At 46.0% G+C, this 17,823-nt stretch overlaps 1 protein-coding gene across 2 annotated transcripts in view; it reads left to right on the top strand.

Annotated features, from left to right (window-relative positions):
- The first annotated feature begins 1,300 nt into the window (after nt 1-1,300).
- The window catches only part of MMRN1 (multimerin 1), a 72,037-nt gene continuing 55,514 nt past the window's right edge, over nt 1,301-17,823 (top strand). For both annotated transcript variants that reach the window (XM_081020702.1, XM_081020701.1), the window contains exon 1: nt 1,301-1,936. In XM_081020702.1, the coding sequence (XP_080876828.1) occupies nt 1,398-1,936 (539 nt within the window). In that variant the 5' untranslated portion in view covers nt 1,301-1,397. The remainder of the gene's footprint in view (nt 1,937-17,823) is intronic.

Raw genomic sequence — 17,823 nt, 5'->3', positions numbered from 1 at the left:
GGTCAGGGCTGTATGGGTGCACAGAATCATATAATTGTAGAGTTTGAAGGTCCCTCAAGTGCCATCTAGTCCAACTCCCTGCAATCCAGGAATCTCAACTAAAGCATCCATGACAGATGGCTATCCAACCTCTGCTTAAAAACCTCCAAGGAAGGAAATTCCTGTGGGAGTCCATTCCACAATCGAATGGACTCTGTCAGGATGTTGTGGACCAGGGCCAGATTTAGAAGCCCTAAGCACTTAAAAGATTTTGGTTCCCCCCCCATATATATCTAATTCAAAATATAAACAATAATAAACCGTAAAATAACACACACACCCCAAAACAAAATGAAACCTACAGTATGATGGAAAATAATTGTTATTTATGTATACAGTGGTACCTCGGGTTAAGTACTTAATTCGTTCCGGAGGACCGTTCTTAACCTGAAACTGTTCTTAACCTGAAGCACCAATTTAGCTAATGGAGCCTCCTGCTGCCGCTGCGCCGCCGGAGCACGATTTCTGTTCTCATCCTGAAGCAAAGTTCTTAACCCGAGGTAATATTTCTGGGTTAGCGGAGTCTGCAACCTGAAGCGCATGTAACCTGAAGTGTATGTAACCCAAGGTACCACTGTACTTCCACTTTATTTATTTATTTACTTTTTATTGTTGTATTTTAACTCCATTTATTGTGGGAGCCTTTTTTTTGGTTCAGCTGCACCATGTGGTCTATGGTGAATTCGGCAATGGAAAATTTCTGTGGCGCCCCCTTTCCCTTGATGCACATTTTGCTTAATGGTTAATCCAGCCCTGTTATGGACTGGAGGTTTTTAAGCATATCCACTCTGGCCTCAAAAGAGTGCAAAAATAGCTACAGTGTGAGCAGGGCCATTGTGGCAGAGAGAACAGAGTAGTGGCATGTGCTCCTTGGGAGCTGTTTTGCATGTGCTTCAGCATAGGGATGTGGGACTTTAGGATGCCATCATATTGGGTGGGTCTCTCATGTTCTTTGCTGCTAACCAAAGTCAAAAGGAAGTTACTCAGCCCTTCTTATTCCCCACCCATCCCCCTTGAAGCGGTTTCATGGACAGCATATTTCCACGTTCGCATTGTGCCATTATTCCTCATCCTGTAGCTCCAACAAAGGCAGCCCTCTTTGCTTTCCCCTACAACTTACTGGCTCCAGAGCTCCAAGAGGTCGCAGGTCACAGAGGAATCCATCGAAACAGGAAAGGGAGCTTCCTCGGTCCAGCTTCAAACACTCAAAAACCTGTTTCCTCTCTCTGCCACAAATAAAATCCCCAACCGGGGATTCACTGCAGGTTCATTGTGAAAGCGGCAGCTTTGAGAAAGGGAAGCATCCAGAGTCTTCTATATATGAGAGAGTCACCGCAAAGTTCTCACATGCCAAGAGAATGAGGGAGGTATTCTTGCTGCTGAGCTTGCTGGCCTTGGGATGCAGCAGTGCAGAAATCGAAGCAACCAGTGCACCTGTGGTGGAGAGCGAAGCGGAGAGCAGCCACCCGGGCTTGACTTCACCTGAAACGCAGGACCTCAGAAACGTATTGGCAACCTCCCTGCCTCCTACTTCAGAGAAGCCGGATGCTTTGCTGAATGCAAGCCAAGAGGAAGGTGTAAAGCGCAGTTCTCCTCTAGCCACGAAAGAGGCACAGGAATTGCAAACTCCAGCACAGCAGAAGACACCCTTGGCCCTTACCGTAACTCCTAGCCCAGGGAATAACAGTGATGGCGGTTCTCCCAACGGGAAGCGATTCATCCTGCCTAGCAATGCAGGGGTTCCTCCACCATACCATCCTTGGAATCGCCTTCCTCCAAAGGAAGTTTCTGGGGGAAACCAAGGGACTATGGTGAGCAGGTCTTCCAGACACTCAGAAGATAGCAGCAAGCAGAATGCAGATCTCAAAAAGCCCAGCTTCGAAACCACCAGAGGAAAGTAAGCAGAACCGTTTAACTCTTCCCCCCCCCTCCTCTTTGCTCATTGTACCTAGAGAACCCGACTCAACTCGTGGCATCCTGTGCAAGGCTCCTTCTAGTGCTAATTTGGCCTGAATTCCTGGGATAAAGGCCTGGAAGTGTCCTGTAAGGTCATAGCTAAAGAGGGTTGGCTTGCTCCAAATTGACAAAGTGCAGTGATGGAACGAGTGGCTGTGATCCTGCAAGTAGTTACACTGTTTAAATCCTGTTGATTTCATTGGGAGATAAAGCTGATCCACCTACGTGCAGGATTTCAGTGAGAGTCTGTAGTGCAAGGTATTGCAGTATTTAAAAAAAAACAAAAAACCAGAAATTTAGTAAAGGGGAAGAGGGGTTTAGGAATGTCCTGTCCTGTGCAGCACCTGGTAATTAACAAATGCTTTCTTGTTGCATTGGCAACATACAGAGAGAACACAGTGAGCCATTGTTTTGAGGACAAACCATGGTTTAGAATCCTAGATCCAAGTTACAGTGCCCAAGTTATGCACGCATTGACCACACCCCTCACAAGCCCTGCTTGGCACTCTTGACTGTATTTGCCTGACCTGAATACATATTATTGCTTGCCTGAGTGGAGGACCTCTCCTCCTTGGGTATATGGGGTGTTCGGGGAGGGGTGATAGGGACTGGGCACATGTTGTGCTCCTCCTGGATAATATGTCAACCTTTGGTCCCCACCTGACACTCAGCTCTCACCTGTGGCTCCCAGAAGCTGTCTGCATGCGACAACAGCCACACCCCAGGAATGGCTCCATTTGGCCGGCTAAACCAGGTGAAGATAGGCAATGGGTTTTGAATGCTCGGTGAGTTAGAGTTGAGAGCCAGTGTGGTGTAGTGGTTAAGAGTGGTAGATTTGTAATCTGGGGAACCGGGTTCGCGTCTCCGCTCCTCCACATGCCGCTGCTGGGTGACCTTGGGCTAGTCACACTTCTCTGAAGTGTCTCAGCCTCACTCACCTCACAGAGTGTTTGTTGTGGGGGAGGAAGGGAAAGGAGCATGTTAGCCGCTTTGAGACTCCTTCAGGTAGTGATAAAGTGGGATATCAAATCCAAACTCCTCCTCCTCCTCCTCCTCCTCCTCCTCCTCCTCCTCCTCCTCCTCCTCTTCTTCTTCTTCTTCTTCTTCTTCTTCTTCTTCTTCTTCTTCTTCTTCTTCCCCTGCATGAGGAGACAGGCTCCAGCAGATTGAGTGGACAAGACCAATAGTGGGTCCAATGGTCAAGAAGGCGGTTTTTGTATGTGCTGAAGTGAGGGGCAGATGGGGCTTTTCACCCTGGGAAGGTAGCAGTCTAGGAGAAGGAAAACTCTGATCCTAAACCTCTGCTGCCTTGAGGGACATATTTGGGAGAAGTAACGGCTAAGGAGTAAACCCTACACAGATCTGGAGTGGAGTCCCTTAGACTTACATCTCCTTCTGGCAACTCCTGCAGCCAAGCTGGTGCCAAATGTATTTCTCTGCTTTCCTTTGGTTCACATTAGTGATGAGAGGGGGGTCTTGTCATCTGGGCAGCCCAGGACCTCCATACACATGGCTCAGGCTTGTACCCCAGAGAGGTCCCTTTGCTAACACCACGGTTTGACTTCACCCTCAGAGGCACCCTCCACTGTCTCTCAAGACAGATAGATGCCAGCAACCACTCTCTCCTCTAAGAAACTTAAGATATGATACACATGGCTGTCTATTTCTCTGTCTCCCAGCCTTTATCCTCACAGCAACCCTGAGAGGTAGATTATGTTGCGAGGTGGCAATTGGCCCAAAATCATGCAGTGAGCTTTATAGCTGAGTGGGGTGTTTGAACTGGTGAACAGCCCTAACCAGATGCTCTTATCTATAATTAGACAGATGACATCATTACAACTCCCATCCTCCCCAAGCAGCACGGACAATGGTCAGGGATTCATGGGAGTTGGAGTCCAACAACAGCTGGAGGGCACCACATTGAATACCCTTGCTCTAACCACTACACCACACTCCTGGGTGCTAATTCTAAGTTGTTTAAAAATCTGAGTCATTTAGCTGCTCTCAGGCCAGGGTTGCAATCCAGCGAATGCTTCCTGGAGAGTACATTCTATCTGACCTAGTGGGAGCTACTTCGGACATGCATGGAACAGCTCCAAAGAAAGATGGATGCAACCCATTCTAATCACCCACTTTTTTATTTTCGGAATGCATTTGCCCGAAATACATGAATAATGACTATGTGGCGAAATTAAGCCATTTGTTCAGATGGTATGTGCAGGGACAATGTGTACAAATCATGAGAGCATTGAAATGCTTAGTGTTTCCCCCATGTGCATTTTTGCTGTTTTTGCCTGCTGAAATAATAGCATTATATTACAGAAATAAATTTAACACTATGAACCAGACCGGATATTAAAGGACTATAAGCCTGGAGATGAATCCAGCTTTGGAAAACATATTAAAATGTTCCGGAAAGCAGCAGAAGCCCACGGCTTGCACACTCCCATGTTTTGTAGAGACATGGTAGGCTCCATAGGGAAACAGATGCAATGCAGGGTGTTAAGCAGGAGTACACAGGACAAAAGATTTTGGTCACTGCAACTTCTTTAGCCCCTGACTGGGGAAAGTGTGATTAATGAAGAAAGTGAGAAGAGTTCTTCTTCCTCTCTCATAGCAGTAGAACTTGTGGACATCCTAAGGAGATGATTGTTAGGTGTGCAGGACAAATCAAAGAAAGAATTTATTCACAGAGTTAAACTATGGAACTGCCTGCCACAGGAGGCTGTGACGGCCATCAACTTGGATGGCTCTAAAAGAGGATTAGACAAAGTCTTGGAGGCCAAGGCTATTAAGAGCTACTAAAGGTAAAGGTAAAGGGACCCCTGACCATTAGGTCCAGTCGTGGCCGACTCTGGGGTTGCGACGCTCATCTCGCTTTATTGGCCGAGGGAGCCAGCGTACAGCTTCTGGTCATGTGGCCAGCATGACTAAGCCACTTCTGGCAAACCAGAGCAGCGCACGGAAACACCATTTAACTTCCCGCCGGAGCGTACCTATTTATCTACTTGCACTTTGACATGCTTTCAAACTGCTAGGTTGGCAGGAGCAGGGACCGAGCAATGGGAGCTCACCCCGTCGCGGGGATTCGAACCGCCGACCTTCTGATCGGCAAGTCCTAGGCTCTGTGGTTTAACCCACAGCGCCACCCGCATCCCTATTAAGAGCTACTAGCCATGATCTATCATGCTATTATCATGCCCTCCATCAGCTCTGCTGAAAAGCCACAAATATTTGACTTCTTTCCAAATATGTCCACTGCTGCTGCTGCTGCCTACAAGGCCTCTGTAACTATGAGTGAGAGATTGAGTTTGCGTTTTTCCTCCTCCCTCCCCAGTCCCTTTTCCTTTTGTGAGGGCAAGGACTTTCTCATTGATATCCAAAAGCTGCCCTGGGAGCCTTTTTGCTAGCTCTTTGCTCCTAGTTTAAGTATTCTGCTCCCCCTAAGCACAGAATAAATCAGTCTTCCCTCAAGCAGGTGCTTTCCAGCTCTTTTTGACTGCAACTGCCACAGTCCCAGTGAGCATGGTCATGTTGGATTGGGCTGATGGAAGTTGTAGTTCAAAACCTCTGGGAAGCACCAGGCTGCAATAAGACCCCTTGGACCTCTCAGGTGCAATTACATTACAAACATTCCAGGTAATCTGACAGCCTTTCCTTCCGCCACCTTTTCATGCACAGGGAGAAGGAGGTGCGATACAACCTGCCACAGATAAATCAGAGCTTTTTTTTTTAAAGGGATGTTAATTGCAGAAAACACACACCCGGTGGCTTACAAAACACACACAACCAAATCTAAGTACATGTTTTCCAAGCTTCCCTCATGTGGGGAAGATTACTAGGTATCATCGTGACATCGTGTGCTTGTTGAACAGTGTGGGAAACGTAGAACCAAGAATCTAATTTGTCTCTCAAGACTCCTTTGACTGTGAAGGTGATGCTTAGCTATGAGATTATAATCACAGGGGGAGAAATATTTCTTTCTAATCTGGACCATCAATAGAAGCCTGGCAGTGGGTTGTGTTTGTTTTTTGTTTTGTTTTTGCCATCTTCCAAAGTGCTGCCGTTTAACATGAAAGCAGAGAACTCTTCTATCTGAAAGCTGCCAGAAGTGTTCCTACTTTTCTTCTTGCTTCACTTCCAGCACCAAATTGCAGACTTTAAGAACTTTTCTGCACGCACGCTTCCATTCACACAAGGTATCCTAATGCTAGTGAAGGCAAGGTCTTTTGTTCCAAACTCCTCGACTCTAGCAATGCCGCACACCTGCTTGATGTGCTTTGCAGAAGACGCACCTGCCTCATCCAGCGCCATTTGCATAACGAATACCTCACAGATGAGAAATTTAATGAACACTCCAAAAAAAACCCCAATGTGAAGAAAGGCCTGTGATAAAGGTTTTTAGAAAAGGAAATGCGTCAAGGTGCATCCTTATCTTCTGAGAAGTAGCTTCTTACGTTGCCACCTGTTGGAAGATGAGAGCAATTTTTCATGCTAAGGAGCTCAAATTGTGCATGTTCTCTTGGTTAGGAGTCGCACACCTTAGAGCTAAAAGTTCCATCATCCTCTTTAATAATAATAATTTTATTACCTGTCCTTCGCCAACAGGTCCCAGAACCAAGTTACAAGAAGTTAAAGTTCAGTATTAAAATCAGTTAAAACAAATTGCAGTTACAAGGGGCTAGGGAGGGTCCTTTTAGAACTTTATTGTCTCAAAAAGTGAGCATGCAAGAGGGGAGGGCCAAAGGTTCAGGAAGCCCCCTCCTTATCTGCCTCCACACATCATCGCCTGTTTCGTGGTCCTGTCACTAGCGATGGGCAAATCATCAACTTTGGCTTCTCCTAGCTTCACATTTAAGATCAGTGCATCCTATTTCTCCATCTGTTTGTGATTTTTTAAATAAAAAAACCAACTCATTAGAAATTTGTTAGGATCTTAGGGTACATTTCCCCTCTAATGCACACATTTTGGTAGGCATTTTTTTTTACAAGCAATTCCCCCTAATATGGAACATTTGGGGATGTTATTTTCACTTAACCTATGCATTTTAACGCAAGTGTCAGGGGTTCAGGAGCAGAGGCAAGGGCAAGGGAGGAAACAGAGAGCGAGGGGGAGGAGGCAGAAGAAAAGATGAGTGATGACGACGACCCGAGACCTCCGAGTCTTTCCAGTGAATCAGAAGATTCACAGAAAGGAGCACCAGTGGCCAGGGCAAGGGGGGAGCCTAGGGGGACACCCCAGGAAGATAGAGCCAGAGGGGACTCAGAGGGGAGCAGTTGGAAATCAGGACCAGCGTCACCGCCAGAGAGCAGGGAAGAGGAAGGGCGCCAGGGATCAAGCGCTGGCAGCTCACAACAGGGGGGAGGGCACGAGTCAGGAGTGGCCACACCTCCATCGGGGAGCGAAGAAACGGTCAGACGGAAGGTGGAAGGTTGGGCGCGCGTGCCAAGTTCAAATGCACAGGAAAGTGGCGCAGTAGGCAGCCCGGAAAGGGAGCCAGGTCCTAAAGCCCGCCGAAAGGAGGGAGAAGAGTCAGGGGGGTCAGCGTCAGCGTCAGAGGAATCCCGGAAGGAAGAGACCCCGGGGGGCAGAGGGACCCAGAGAAGAACAGTCAGGCGGAAAAGGTGGAGCAAGGCTAGGATATTAAGTTGGTGTACAAGGGGCGGAGACTCAGATGGAGCTTCGCCGATCTAACCATTAGACGTAGGGTTGCACGCAGCAGCTTGAGAATGGAAACTGTGACTCAATAAAGACTTTTATTTAATGATCGCTGGCTAGCGTGATCCTCTGTGAGCTAGGATCTGGAAGCAACTCTGACAGCAAGCTTTCCCCAAATATACAGATTTCTGTATACTTCTTTTTGTGTTCGGGAACCACCCTGTAAATTTTTGAGAAATGCAGATTTTGCAGGATAATGGCATTTCTGTCCACATATTGTAATAGGAAGTGCAAACCGGGTAGGTCTGCATTAGAGTGCAAGCTGAACTGAATTTCTCCCCTTTCCTTACTTGACGCAGGAACACAGGAAGCCACCTTCTATTAAGTCTGACAATTGATCTTTCCAGCTCAGTTTTACCTAGACTGACTGGCAGTGCTCCCTTGGATTTCAGACTGGGGTCTCTCCCAGCCCTACCATGAGTTGCCAAGGATTGAAACGGGGACCTTCTGCATGCAAAGCAGAAGCTGTGCCACAGAGCTATGGATCTGCCCCTAATAATAACTCCAGAGTGCCAAGGCGAATAACCCTTTCTCTTGCTTGGCTCCAAGGCAGCATCATGCCTTGATAGCTGAAGCCAAATCAGAGTGATGGTAATGCATTGTACTCCGGCTCTGGAATCTTGAACAGGTGAAGAAGTCTTCTAAGTTCATAAGTGGCTGATTTTAGACCCTCTGCTATAACAATAACAATAACAATAACAATAACAACAACAACAACAACAACAACAACAACAACAACAACAATAATTTATTATTTATACCCCGCCCATCTGGCTGAGTTTCCCCAGCCACTCTGGGCGGCTCCCAATCAAGTGTTAAAAACAGTACAGCGTTAAATATTAAAAACTTCCCTGAACAGGAATTGCCAGATTAACTCCCCTTGATCTTGCAAGCCTGAGAATGGGCTGGAAAAGAGAAGCGGGTGCCCTTATGACCTGCTCTTTCTGTAATTTGTGGTCCTTATGGTTTCTGTGTTTCATATAAGTGCAAAATTGTAATTTGATTTCCTCCCACCCTCATAATCAAGCAGTAAATTGTTGTAAACTGCTCTGTGGTCCTTGAATGAAAGAACGTACGTATATTTAACCAACAAATACAATTGTATAAAGTAAATCACTAACTAGACATTGTAACCTATCCTAAGATCATTACGATGAAGGGTATTTTAAAAATAAATATCGAGTAAATAAACACATTTATTAGCTCAAAACCTGCATGCCAATTCACTGTCTCAAAGCTTCTGCCTTAAACGCCCTTCATGTGTGCGCACTTGTCTCGAAAACAGCAGTGGTTGACTCCCACATTAAATTTAGCAGTAAAGTAATTCCCTGTTGCACTGTTTACATAGTGGGTTCAGTTTGGCTCAAACCACTGCTGTTCCTCTATTTTTACAAGCCTGTCAGTGCTGAAACCTACAATCACTCACTCCCACCCAGCTTCAGAGTCGCCCTGTGAATGGCTCCATGGCAGTGCCAGGTGGCTGCTATATTAAATTTCTACAATCCAATACAAAATGAAAGGAAAGCACTGGGTGACTTTGCCAGGGCTGTAAGAGCATCGCTTGCCTTGTCCTGACTCCATCAACCCTCCCCTGTCCACACTTGCATCAGGAAAACAATACAAGGGTGGCACCCATCGAAGTTGATCGGCCAGTGCAAAGACTTTTGGCTGTGCAGTCCAACCTTCTTTTGTTCTCCTCTCCCCTTGCAACCTCTAAATCTGTTCTTGGTTTTCCCCAGTCCTCTGAGTAGCTTTGGAGAGGGCATTGGGGGTACATGGGGAGGGAAGAGGGAGGAGAGGTTTCATTGCACAAGTGGAAATCCTTGCACTATCTGATTTGTTGCCTACCACCCTATGTCTGTCGCATCAACAGCAAAGTATTATGGAGACCCAGTAAATACTCACTGTTGAGCCACTGTTGAGGCTGGGTCCTGCAAGGGGATCTGCTGCCTCCAGCTCTATTGCCATAGTTGCTCCAGAGGTGATGGAAACAGTAAGAGCATCTTCACACAAACCTTAGTAAAAGAGGTACCCCTAAGAATCTTGTTCTTTGGGGCTAGACCGAGTCCAATACAGGACTCCAGAAATGGCTTGAAAGCAGTAAAGAGATTTGATAGCTAAGCACTGATACTTCAGGCATCAAGACCAATACCCATTGCTTGGAGATCAAGCAAGAGAGTCCTGTTGAACTCATGCTCTGCTTGCGGGCTGCCAATAGGCATCTGGTTGGCTCGTGTGAAAACCTGATACTTGGCTAGACAAATCTTTGTCTAGCAGGGCTCTTCTGGAACCAAATGTCAATTATAGCAATCAAGGGGATGGAGCAACTATCCTCTGATGAAAGGCAACAGCATTTGGGGGCTTTTCAATCTTGAAAGCAGATGGGTTATGGGAGATTTGACAAAAAGTATATAAAATTATGTACAGTGTGGGAAAAGTGGACAGAGAGAAGCTCAAAAGACTAGACCCTTGTGTCACCCACCCAAGTGGATTTCATGCTCTTTATTCAGCTCATAGTGGTGAGGAGGAATGGAAGTTCCCCAAAAATGTCTGCCTTATATACATTATTTACACAATGCGCCCCACGTGATTGGCTAATTCCGGGATTCTCCTGTAGGCCAATCAGGTTGCGGATTCCCTTCCACCTGGAGCTGGATTGGGTGCCTCCTGTGGACCAATCAGACTGCTGCATTCTGGATCCTATTGTTCTAGGACCAATCAGACTGATGCCTTTTGGATCCTATTCAACTCAGTACATAACACCAAGGAAGCTGAATTTTAGAACATTCAAGACAGGTGAAAGAAATTTCTTCTTGCAAAGGCAGGTCTAGGGGAGCACAACCAGTGTGGTCACACTGGGTGCAGAGCTTCTTGGGCGCTACAGGGGGCGGATTTTGGTGTCACACAGAGTACCACGGAAATTTGAGACCCCCGAGGTCTCCGAGGTCCCCACTGCTTGAGCAAAAGATGGCTACTGTGCTCATGTCCAGCTTGAAGGCTTCCAAGAGGCCTCAGGTTGGCCACTGTGAGGGCAAAATGCTGGATTAGGTGGGCCTTTGGCCTGATGCAGCAGGACTCTTGTGTTTTTGTCATGAGGTGGAAAATGTCGCCCTGGGTGGTAAAGTAACCACAATTTAAAAATAAAATAAAATAAAATGACAGCATCCTGGATACAGGAACCAGATGATTCACCGTCCAAACATTATAGCTGCTGCATGGACAAAGGGAGCAAGTGATGAGAGAAAAGAAGCGTTTGCCACAATGTAGTACAAAGTGTCAAGGCCTCAAATCCTGCAGAAAACACATGTTATTTCCTTTCCATGTTATTAGTTATGTAGTACAACCTGTTCTGGAGCAGAAAAGCACATTCTTGGCAGGGGACCCTGTGAGGCGACTCATACCTGAAACCTTTAACCACTGCTTATGGTTTGGCCTGGTATTCCCAATCTGCCTCATACAGTGGTACCTCGGCTTACATACGCTTCAGGTTACATACGCTTCAGGTTACACACTCCGCTAACCCAGAAATAGTGTTTCAGGTTAAGAACTTTGCTTCAGGATAAGAACAGAAATCGGGCTCCAGTGGCGCAGCAGCAGCAGCAGCAGCAGCAGGAGGCCCCATTAGCTAAAGTGGTGCTTCAGGTTAAGAACAGTTTCAGGTTAAGTACGGACCTCCGGAACGAATTAAGTACTTAACCTGAGGTACCACTGTACTGGGTCCGTCAGATATGAGGGATAGATGGGTTTGGTTCTCTAAGCAACATTTAAAGAAATAAAGGCCATTTAAGTTATTATTTTTTTTGCTGGATGCTACAGAGGTCCAGTTGCGAATTGTTATGCCTGTTCTGAGGTGTTCTCAATGTGAGATCTTCCAGATGAGACCTGCTAGATTTTTATTGTGTTAATAAAGTCCAACTGACCCCAACCAGAAACCAGGCATTTAATGTCACCGGTCCTATGCTGCTACCCTCGCTTTTACTTTCTGTTGATGACTTTTCATTTATTTTTAAAAGCCAGCAGGCCTAAAAAATATATTATTGAGTGGCTGGTCTTTTAGTGGTGGTCCTGTGTTGCTTTTAAAGGGTATTGTCTATGCCGCTGTACCCCCTCCCTAATGTTTTGTGATAGGGCAGTATTTAAATACTTCTACAAAGAAATACATAGCAGAAACTGCACCCCTTGTCCACATGGTGTGGAGATGCCCAGTTGAAAGCCCCTTTTGAGTTAGTTTTGGAAACCACACTACATTTCAAAAGCATGTATGGTTTTGTTATAAAGGTAAGCTAAAGGTAAAGGACCCCTGGACAGTTAAGTCCAGTCAAAGGCAACTATGGGGTTGCGGCACTCATTTCGCTTTCAGGCTGAGGGAGCTGGCGTTTGTCCACAGACAGCTTTCTGGGTGATGTGGCCAGCAGGACTAAACCGCTTCTGGTGCAATGGAACACCGTGACAGAAACCAGAGAGAATGGAAATGCCATTTACCTTCCCGCCGCAACAGTACCTATTTATCTACTTGCACAGGTGTGCTTTTGAACTGCTAGGTCGGCAGGAACTGGGACAGAGCAATGGGAGCTCACCCCGTTGCAGGGTTTCAAAGCGCCCACCTTCTGATCGGCAAGCCCAAGAGGCTCAGTGGTTTAGACCACAGCTCCACCCGCGTCAACAACAACAAACATATTGTTATTATGCCCTCATATGAATGGGTTGCCCCAGCCACCTGGGCAGCTTCCAGCAAATTAAAACATCAAACACTGTTTATTTACATCGCCCACTATTTGGAATTAGCCTCTGAATCATGGGCTATGGGCATAAGGAAGAGAGGCTCTCAGCCGTGTTGTATTTTCCATAGGCTCATCTTATGCTCAGTATCATCAGCATGGTAACCCTTTGGCATGTGCTTTGAATGGACATCAGGCAGGCATATACCATACTGGCATTTAGGCACCTGATTAAAACTCAGGCTTTCCCCTGAGAGGTGATCTGTTTATGTTTGATGTTCTCAATGGATCTGCTGCTTTGTGATAATATTCTTGACGTGTTCTCTGAATGCAATGTTATTGCTGATCTTACATTTTCATGGCTGTGATATTTTTTGATGGTACAGGGTTTTTTATTTTATTTTGCAAATAACTAAATAAATACAGTGGTACCTCTGGTTGTGAACAGGATCCATTCCGGAGCCCCGTTTGAAACCTGAAAGGAACGCAACCCGCATCTGCACACATGCAGGTCGCCATTTGCCGCTTCTGCGCATGCATGTGGCATCATTTTGCGCATCTGTGCATGCGCGAGCGGTGAAACCCAGAAGTAACCCTTTCCGGTGCTTCCGGGTCACCGCAGGACGCAACCTGAAAAGACTTAACCTGAAGCAAACGTAACAAGAGGTATGACTGTAACAGGGATTCCCCAGCAAGGCTTGCCTTGCTTTTATCGTGATGCACTGTTGAAAAAGTAATCTCAATTCAGAATTGCTTCAGAGAAAAGAAGCTTCAGTTTTAAAGGGGGGGGGGAGGGGAATCCTCCTATGTAGCAAGTGCAAGTCTTCCTCATGATCACTTTGCAAATGAGTCCTTGCCTGACACAGTCGCTTTGGCATAAAACAGACACCAAAGACTGCTCCAAATGTTACGACTGTTGGAAGATCTCTTTTCCATGGCAACCTTCCACATGGAAGCAGAACCTTCTATACACACTTCTTAACCCATGTGATTCCTAAGGAAAGGGCACCAGGACTCCACAGAAAGTGTGATGCTCCTGAGTCAAGCGCTGTGATTTGCTGGACAAGCCCACAGTAAGAAACTTTTATACGTTGCTGCTTCTGCGTAATGCGCTGGCAGAGGGACAAGCTTTCCCTCTGTTTGAAACAGAGCTGAACCAAAGTAGGAATGGATGCATATCATTATTAGTTTTCATGTTATTACATTTCTATCCCACCTTTCCTCAAAGTGGCGTACATGGTTTTCTCTCCACTCTCCATTTTATCCTCACACCAACCCTGTGAGGTCACACTGAGAGATGGCAACTGGCCCAAGGTCAGCTAATGAGCTTCCTGGCTGAGCAGGGATTTGAACTCTAGTCTCCAAGGTCCTAGTCTGACACTCTAACCACTACACCACACTGCCATCTGTCCATTTCGGTTTGTGGACCCACACAAAGTCAGACGTGGGTGCAATAACTGACAGGTGATGGCTTAAACATGACCACAACATTATTAGGTTGCAGAACAGTCAGTTGTGGCGTCGTTCTGTCGGTTGATGTTGCTTTAGCGCTGAGGGCTGGCCTCGTGGCCCCAGCAAGGGGGCATGCGCCTGCCCCAGACACATGGCACATCAAACAGTGGCAAAGCCTGGCTACATTTTCTAATGGATCAAGGGTAAGGAGCCTGCAGCCTGGGGAGCAAATCCAGCCCCGGCTCTGCTTTGCATGTTTTTGGGTGATGGGAGCTGTCTTTGAACTCTAATCCAGAGAGGTGTTTGAGAGCATTTGCATAGAAAGTAGCCTACCTTTTGTGTAAAGGTAAAAGTTTCATGGGTGAGACATGGGTGGTGCTGTGGCTTAAAGCACAGGGACTAGGACTTGCCAATCAGAAGGTTGGCGGTTCGAATACCTGGGACGGGGTGAGCTCTCATTGCTTGGTCCCTGCTCCTGCCAACCTAGCAGTTCGAAAGCACGTCAAAGTGCAAGTAGATAAATAGGTACCGCCCCAGTGAGAAGGTAAACGGCGTTTCCGTGCACTGCTCTGGTTCGCCAGAAGCGGCTTAGTCATGCTGGCCACATGACCTGGAAGCTGTACGCCGGCTCCCTCAGCCAATAAAGCGAGATGAGCGCCGCAACCCCAAAGTCAGTCACGACTGGACGTAATGGTCAGGGGTCCCTTTACCTTTAAAAGTTTCATAATTGGCTCCAAACACTTTTGCCTCCAACCCTGTCCACCCTTGTGGCCCTTGGGAAGTTGCACAGAAAGGAATGCAGCCTTGGATTGCAAAAAGCTTCCCTGCCCCTGTGATAGGCGATGGGGGCATCCCCCCCCCAGTGCAGCCCTCCCCACAGCGACTTTCATCGGTGATGTTTGTTCACTACTTAGAGAAAGAATTCTCTCTGAGCTGTGTGAACAATAAAATTGCATAAGACAGTATAATGTATATAAAAAAACCCAGTGCATTAAAACAGCTCAGCAATTAAATTCAAGGCAAACACACATCCAGAGCACAGCAGGAGACAAACGGCGCATGCATTGCTTATCCATTAAAAACTGTGCTTTCCTCCCACATCTCTGCTGCTGTTCAGACAGCAAGTTCAGCCGCCCCATCACACACTATTAATTTATCACTGTGCTTAGCATGCCATTAGGTCTTCCGCAGCTGCAGGGATTACAGGACCTGGTTTGTTTGTCGCTTGTTTTTTTTGTTTGCAAATTTGCCCTGTGTTTGCATGACGTGCAATATCAACTTGCATGCAGGGAAGAAATCTGGGGGTGATTGAATCGCACCACTGTAAACATGACTTTGGTGTTTCTCCTGCTAAGAACATAAGAAGAGTCTGCAGGATCAGGCCAGCGGCCTATCTAGTCCAGCATCCTATTCTCACCCGTCCTGAGGTTTCCAGCAACTGGTATTCAGAAGCATACAGAGTCTAATATAGTGGAGGTACTATTAATTGCGTTCCGATGCTGTGGGAGCAGATAACTCAAAAGGAGAAATAGCTCTATAAGACACTAATATGACACCATAATTCAACTTCCTATTGCTATTATTATTAAATATAAACTTATAGAATTATAGAATTAAATACAGAATTAAAATATAAGAACTTTTTGCAGAGCCTAATATAAGAATATTGAAAGACTGATATGATTGTGTGTTAGGGAAGGTTGCCATCTGCTGGGTAATTTTAGGAACACATGAACCATGAGTCATCATAGAATTGTAGAGTCGGAAGGGACCCTGAGGATCATCTAGTCCAACTCCCTGCAATGCAGGAATATACTGCTGTCCCATATGGGGTTTTAACCTGCAACTTTGGCATTATCAGCACCACACTCTAACCAACTGAGCTACTGCTGTGATAGGAATTTTGAAGTCTTGGACATATGTTAAATGTTCATAAGTGTACCAACCAAGCACGTACATAGATCAGCACAGGAAGACTGACCTGAAACCATTTTGATTCCCAAACTGAGCAAATGTTTTCTCCGCAAGGTCAAAGGAAAATGGAAAAGCCTCCCCATTGTCTTTTCCTTCACAAATCCTGTCTTAAGATATGAATAGCGTGTGAGGCTGTGACCTGGCTCAGGAACTAAGTATTTATCATTACAAAAGACTGGCCAGGCTCCCGAAGCTTTCCCCACCACTTACCTCACCTGCATGCTAGAAAAAGACGAGCCTGATAACTTTTAAAAGATGCTCCGAAAGTGCTCAGAGCCTTTGACACCTGAGCTGTATATTTTCAGAACCCATCCCGTATTTTGTGGTTGCATTCTCTGTAATTTGGAAACTTTAAAAGCTGTTTTAATGATGTGTTTTAAGTTGCTGTGACTCATTCTCTGGCCTTAGGGTGGGTAATAAATTTAAAGGAGGAGGAGGAGAAAGAATATCAACAATAGTATCAGCAACTAGTGCAAATTCATAAAGGGAGCTTCAACACACATTATTAATAAGTGGGTAGTCATAAGGAATTGCTGAGAGAAAGGAGGGGGAAGTGCTGTTTTTCCTTCTGCCCCCTCATTTCCAATACAATGAATTGATTGTTGGGGGTGGGATCAGGGAAAACTTTATCTGAAGTGAAACTGGGCAAAAACCACCCTGTTTTTTGCAGGGTCACTTGTCTCCTGCAAAAATGAGGGGGGTTTCAGAGGCCCTCATGTTATATGGCTGTGGGTGGGTTTCTGTTGTGTTTTACCATGATGGATATGAGTTGATAGAGGGTAGGGCTGGGCAAATACATCACTCTTGGGCCGGATCTACACAGATATAAAAAACGCTATGGAAATGCTATGGAAGAAAACCTGAGATATATATATATATATATATGTGTGTATATATATATATATATATATATATATATATGCAATTAGCCATTGAGCTTTACACCGCCATCTGGTGTCACATTTTTGTAATGCACTTATAATGTTATAATTGCAGCTGTGTAGCTGACTCCCTATTTTTTCTCTCATTTTCGAAGTCTTAAATCCAGTTCTTCTTTGCGTTTGTTTTTTTTAATTTAAAAATTGCTCATGAAAATTAATCGGCATCTGAATGCATCAATGGTTATCTTTTCCTAAGATACACATTTTCTATGCAATTTTTGTGTCTATGTGCAATTTTTTTGCACACTTTACCACATTGTATGGCTCCTGGCCAACCCAGTCTCTGCCAAGCAGTGCACGAGATTCTAAGGTGTCTTGGAACTCAACCAGGGCCTGTGTTCTGTTGGGGGAAATGAGGCGCGGTGGAGTCTGCGGTATCTTTGAAATACGATTTCTTTACACATATTTAGACTGGAAGCTTTCAATGGAGAGTGAGTTCACAGTATTCACATCTCAGGAGCAGCCCATCCTTCACATCAGCACAGCACTGGATTCTTAGACATCTCCATGCTTCTTTCCCAACCTGCCAAGATGGTTCTGGCCTTCACAGCAGCTCACAGAGTCCTTCTTCCCCAACCTCTAAATTTCACATCACACACCCGCCTCCTTGGCAACCTCGCCCCTCGCCAGCAGAGCCTCCTGCCTGGTTGATGGCTTCCACTGATGAATTAATGACTTTCTCCCCTCACCTTTTGTCACTTTTAAAGACTTCTATCCCAGACCTTGGCCTGGAAAAGTAGCTTAGCCTGACATTGTCCCTCCCATACTCCAAATATTACCTGAATCCTAAAGGTAAAGGGACCCCTGACCATTAGGTCCAGTCGTGGCCGACTCTGGGGTTGCGGTGCTCAACTCGCTTTACTGGCTGAGGAAGCCGGAGTACAGCTTCTGGGTCATGTGGCCAGCATGACTAAGCCGCTTCTGGAGAACCAGAACAGCACACGGAAACACTGTTTACCTTCCCGCCGGAGCGGTACCCATTTATCTACTTGCACTTTGACGTACTTTCGAATTGCTAGGTTGG

The sequence above is a fragment of the Podarcis pityusensis genome (assembly GCF_964106645.2).
Source record: "Podarcis pityusensis genome assembly, chromosome: 9".
Lineage (NCBI taxonomy): Eukaryota > Metazoa > Chordata > Lepidosauria > Squamata > Lacertidae > Podarcis > Podarcis pityusensis.
The sequence above is the reverse complement of the archived record's forward strand: the minus strand, read 5'-3'. Positions and strand labels throughout refer to the sequence as shown.